We start from the raw sequence: 4937 nt of genomic DNA on the forward strand, positions 1-4937 counted from the left end.
GCAACAGATGAAGGGCAATTAAAAGTCCTTTTCGACCTCATGAAACTGTCGTCGAATGCTACGCTGCTAACGTGAAATATCGGTAAATATTATACTTGTAACTGCGGATGTGACGGTGTTCAGAATCAGCCAATCGCGTTCAAACTGATCTTAAAAAGGAGGACACTAGCGCACACCTGCCGCCATTTAACATGCCTCTGATTAGCTGCAAACAAAGTTCTACTAGGCTTTTCCCAACATTTTGTCCAGACATTTTTTCTATCCAGCATTTGGAACTGTTCATAACTCCCTCCGCCTTGACTATAAGGCTGAAAAACAGCCCATTAGCATTTGATCAAACACCTTTGGAATTATGGCCAACCTTGATTTCTTGGACTCTCACAAATGCGTGTGTGGAAAATATGTTTTGGTGCAATGGAACTACCATTCTTGTATCAGACATCATTAAGATTGTGCAAGTGTACCTAATGAAGTGTACATGTATGGTAATGCTTGTGGACCAAGGTGTTACTAAAAGCCATTTGGATGATGACACGATACTAAATCAAACCAGCGTCTCCTAACCTTTATTGGCCCGAGGGACATATTTTAAATTAAAAAAAATAAAATGATAAGCCTGTAATTATGTACCTTCCGATATCTCGCTTGCCATTTTCAACACTTTACGTTGGTCAATAAGTTGTAGCAAAGGAGCCAGGTGTGAACTGAACGATACTATCAATTTGTGAAAAAATGTCAAATTGACCAAAACTTGGACATAGGACGTCTTGGCGATTGCAAAATAAATAAATAGTTTTGGGATCAATTACATGATATTGGATAGTTACCTAAAAATCTCTCACGGCACATTGATTGGGAATCATTAATCTACACATTATGCTAATGGCATACAACAAGCAAAGCTATATACTGCGCCGTAACAACATTTACATGACATGAAATAGTAACATGACAACTGCAGATTTGCATTTATACAATTTACACCACGTCGTATCATTGTTAAAGTGTGACTATGTGTGGCGACAACAAGCATATGTTAGACTCCATCGGTGCACAGTCTCTTATCTCCGTGCGAGTGTGTGTGCGTCACTATCTACAGCCACACTCTGCCACTACCATGCCCTCATATTTGTGGTTGAAGGTGATCACCCCGTTATCGTAATAAAGGAGCGAAATGGGCTCCAGCTTAGTGGGTACACAGCAGGCACGCGATGCCCTCTCCGGACTCTTAACGCTGAGCAGTGTCTGCACAATGGCATGTTTGGTGGGCGTGGCCTCGGAGGTCATGGGCGGGCCGCACATTCCATTGCACATGTAGGCCTCGTAGCCCACCGGCTTGATGATCCACGTATCCCAGCCGATCTCTTTAAAATCCACAAACAGCGGAGTTCTCTTGCAGGTTTCGCCCTTGGCACCGCGGCGGACCCGGGAAGGGCTTTCGTAGATAAGCTTCAGCTCGCCCCGGTTATGGTTAACAAACGGCCGGAACGGATTCTGCTCCGTGTTCTCGGGATGCTCGATGTCACGGGCGTCATCGCGTTTGTTGGGCTCGTCCGAGAAAACGATCATCACCGCGTTGTGTTTCCCCTCCACGTTTCGCTCGATGTCAACGAAGACTTCACCCTCGCCCCACGTGAGCGCCTCCTCGGGGCCCAAGATGGCGACGTGGACCTCCAGCTTGTGCATCGCTCCGCCGTACTTTTGCCAGAGCGCAACCGCGTGAGTCAGGTCCAAGGACACCCAGCTGTTGTCTTTGGCCTGGATGTGCTTGGTCGCCAGTTCCTCCAGGTCTTTGGACTCCTCCTCTTGATCCCGCCTTCTCACCGCTTTCCCGACCTCCCTGGTCCAAACCACGCCATCGTGCACTTTGTAAACGGTCACCTTGCACTCAAGACCGCCAATGGGTCTTTGGGCTCTCTGGACCAGGGTAAAAAGGCGAAGCTCGGCTATGGTGACGTGCTCGTGGTGGGGCACGGAGATGTTGAACAGCAAGGGGTGTGTCCTTACACCTCGGACTGTCACTCCGTAAGGGGAAGTATCTGAAAATGTCAACAAGTATCTCTTAATATGGTGTCTCTTTAAGGGTTTAAAGTCTCATCATTCCGGCCTTATCATCAGAGCCGTTGTACCCATGGTCCTTGATTTGTACAACTTGGGAACATACCCCTATCTTTGGAAAAGATAAAGGATAGAGTTCAGCAGGGATAGGAAATCCAGGTGCAGAAAGTATAAAGCCTACCACAGCTTGGCTTTAACCACAGGTGCAGTTTGTTTACCTGCCGGTTGAGTTGAAGCAACTATGGCTAAAGCCAAACTGTGGCAGAGTTTTTTTTTCTGGACCCGGATTTCCCAACTTCCTGTGCCTTTAGGAGTACAATGACTTGTCTTTTGGGTGGTACCCTCAAATCTAGTTTGTCAGACAACACTTTTAGGTGTGAGGCGATTGAAAAATAGTGTGTTTACCCTCAAAGAAAAAGCTATTGTACCCTTGACTCTTGAGTCTTACATCTTGTAAACATGGCTCAAAATAACAGATTAAGATAGAGAGTAGCATTGTGTGACCGGGGCTTCATTTCTTAATCTCTATTTTTGAGGGATCAGTTAACCTTCCGGTGTACAGTGATTTATCAAAGTGGCAGGACCCTGAAAGCGATTGCTTCCGCAAAGTTTGGGTTGAAAATTCAGTATCCAGAATATAAGATAAAAACATTTTGGAGTACAACAACTTGTCAGTGGGGATGTTACCCAAAAAGAACTGAGATTACAGTCTCGATTCTAGATTTTGGTTTTGAGGAATTCAACCCTCCGCGTGTTACTGGTAGTTCAGGGAACCGTTTGTGGTACAATGATTTGTCCATGGTGTGATACCCTCAAAGAAGCTGCTTGGATCCAACCCATTCAATTTAGAATCCTTGTAGACACTGGCTATGGTAATTTTAAAAAATGACTGATAGGGTGCATTAACAGAGTTTGTAACGCAGATTGTAATGGACAGAAATGGACCGCAAATCTCGAACCTTTCCTCAATTTCTGGTAGTTCAGAATCCAACATATTATTTGATCTAATTTGTGTATTGGGTATGTTTGATGTCAAACCAAACCTTGAGAGGTAGAACAGTTTTTGTAACCATGACCCTTGACTTTTGCAGTTTGGTAACCTACCCCTTGTATCAAAAAATAGCAGATAAAACCGCTAGGATCCCAACAACTAAATGGAGAGCTGCCCTTGAAAGGATCGAATTTTGTACCCTTAACAATTGACTTTTAGAGCTACCTACCTGCGAAACAGATTAGGGAGAACCCTCTAGAACCCAGGAAATCGGTTGGAGATACTTCAACTTCCACACACGCACTACAACCCCTTATCATGAATTTCAAAATATTAACGAACCCCCATTCTGAAAAGCGGATTGTGCAGTGTTGCAATCTTTTCTACGAGTGTGTACCTTCGTTCTTGAAACTGCGGACAATGTTGGCTGAAGGCACGGCCGTGCGGTCGTTGGCAAATCGTTCAAAGAGTTCCAGCATGTACTCTGGTGGCTCCTTCGTGGAGGCCAGGGGCCTCTGCTCCGGTTGCCTCTGCCCCGTGAGGTTCAGTGTGGACAGAAAGTGGCTGAGAAAATCTTGCGCGTCAAGCAGCGCATTGTCACGCACATCTCGAACGATGGAAGGCCTCTGGGGACGACTCTCGGGTGGCCTGACGGGACTGCTTGAGCTCAAGGCGGTCAACGTGACGAGAAAGGCGCTCAAGAAGCAGATCGCAGACTCGAGGGTCATGGTGTAAGGTTATCCAAAAAGTAGCGGATGACAAGATGCGAGTGGAAGGACTCAACCGGGGTCGAGGTGCAATGGGTTGGAGTCGAGGCCGAGACAAAACAGCTTTGCCCTTGTCGATGGTGTGCTTGGGTTCTGAGGGCAGGGCTGCGTTGTCTGTCCAATGTGTGCCGCTGACATGTTTGGAGATGTCATCAGGGTCCCGCTCGGCCCTCCTCTAAAACACCCCAACCCACCCGCTGCATGGCCCTCACGCCTATCCACCTCTCTTACCTTCTCGTTTTGACCCTCCTTGCAATGACGTTGAACGCACATTCCAGCAAACCAAGCCAATCCTAAATATTGTATCGGAGTATGTTCCACGCAGGCCCATTAGTTGAAAAAAAGGCATTATGATTAATATGAAATGTGAGTTAAGCAGCAAAATCCACCCGTTTTTAGCCATCTCAGGGGGCGGCCATTTTGTCACTTTCTGTCGACTGAAAATGACATCAGGGCTCAGATAACGCCCAATCGCGGCTCACCTGTTTTCTGAAGCTGAGCTGAGGGTGTAATTTTCAATCAACACAAGTGACAAAATGGCCGCCCCCAAAGATGGCTAAAAACGGGTGGATTTGTTGCTCAACTCATATTCCACAAACACAACACGCTGTGTTTCAACTAGTGGGCCTGCATAGAACATATTCTTTAAAAAATATATATTTGGGTTGACTTTAAGTCGATTTTTCAGGTATCTGTACTTGAGCATTTTACTTTTCTGACAACTTTGAACTTTTACTCCATATGTTTAAAAACAGGTTTCCCTTTGGAAGGTTTGTGATTGACTATAGCACGCAATTTTGTTTAACATAATATACTTAAAGTTTTAACCTTTATGTTAGTGTTTACCATTAACATCGACTACGGCGCATTCCAACGCGCGTGCAAACCCAGGTTACGTCGTCACCGCCGCCGTACGAACAGAACTCCGTCGTAAACCTTCATTATTAACTTTTTTAAAGGCAGACTTTTGGATGCAGCTTTTTTTACCGGCTCATTAAATGATGTTGATTTCGCAGACCTTTACGCGGGATCGGTAAAACAAAATGGTAAAATACAGTCCATAATATCCTCAAATCTACTGCATTTTTTTACTGTGAGCAGTGTCGCCAATGATAACTCCG

The 4937-nt window shown here is 45.5% G+C and overlaps 1 protein-coding gene across 1 annotated transcript; it reads right to left on the minus strand.

The window, feature by feature from the left end:
• Window positions 1-712: 712 nt before the first annotated feature.
• bmp10l (bone morphogenetic protein 10, like) lies at window positions 713-3777 on the minus strand. The gene is made up of 2 exons (XM_086054060.1): window positions 3447-3777; window positions 713-2039 (listed from the first exon to the last, which is right to left on the minus strand). The coding sequence occupies exons 1-2, from the start codon at window positions 3775-3777 to the stop codon at window positions 1090-1092; spliced, it is 1281 nt and encodes a 426-aa protein (XP_085910186.1). The 3' UTR covers window positions 713-1089.
• Between the last annotated feature and the right edge of the window lie 1160 nt (window positions 3778-4937).

Source organism: Filicampus tigris, chromosome 15 (genome assembly GCF_054856515.1).
Source record: "Filicampus tigris isolate MCC_2025a chromosome 15, RoL_Ftig_1.0, whole genome shotgun sequence".
NCBI classification, from domain to species: domain Eukaryota; kingdom Metazoa; phylum Chordata; class Actinopteri; order Syngnathiformes; family Syngnathidae; genus Filicampus; species Filicampus tigris.

Coding starts and splice junctions, on each gene's coding strand:
- bmp10l (XM_086054060.1), bottom strand. CDS start 3,777: ATGACCCTCGAGTCTGCGATCTGCTTCTTGAGCGCCTTTCTCGTCACG. Junction 2,040..3,446: donor CCGCAGTTTCAAGAACGAAG/GTACACACTCGT, acceptor TGACATTTTCAG/ATACTTCCCCTTACGGAGTG.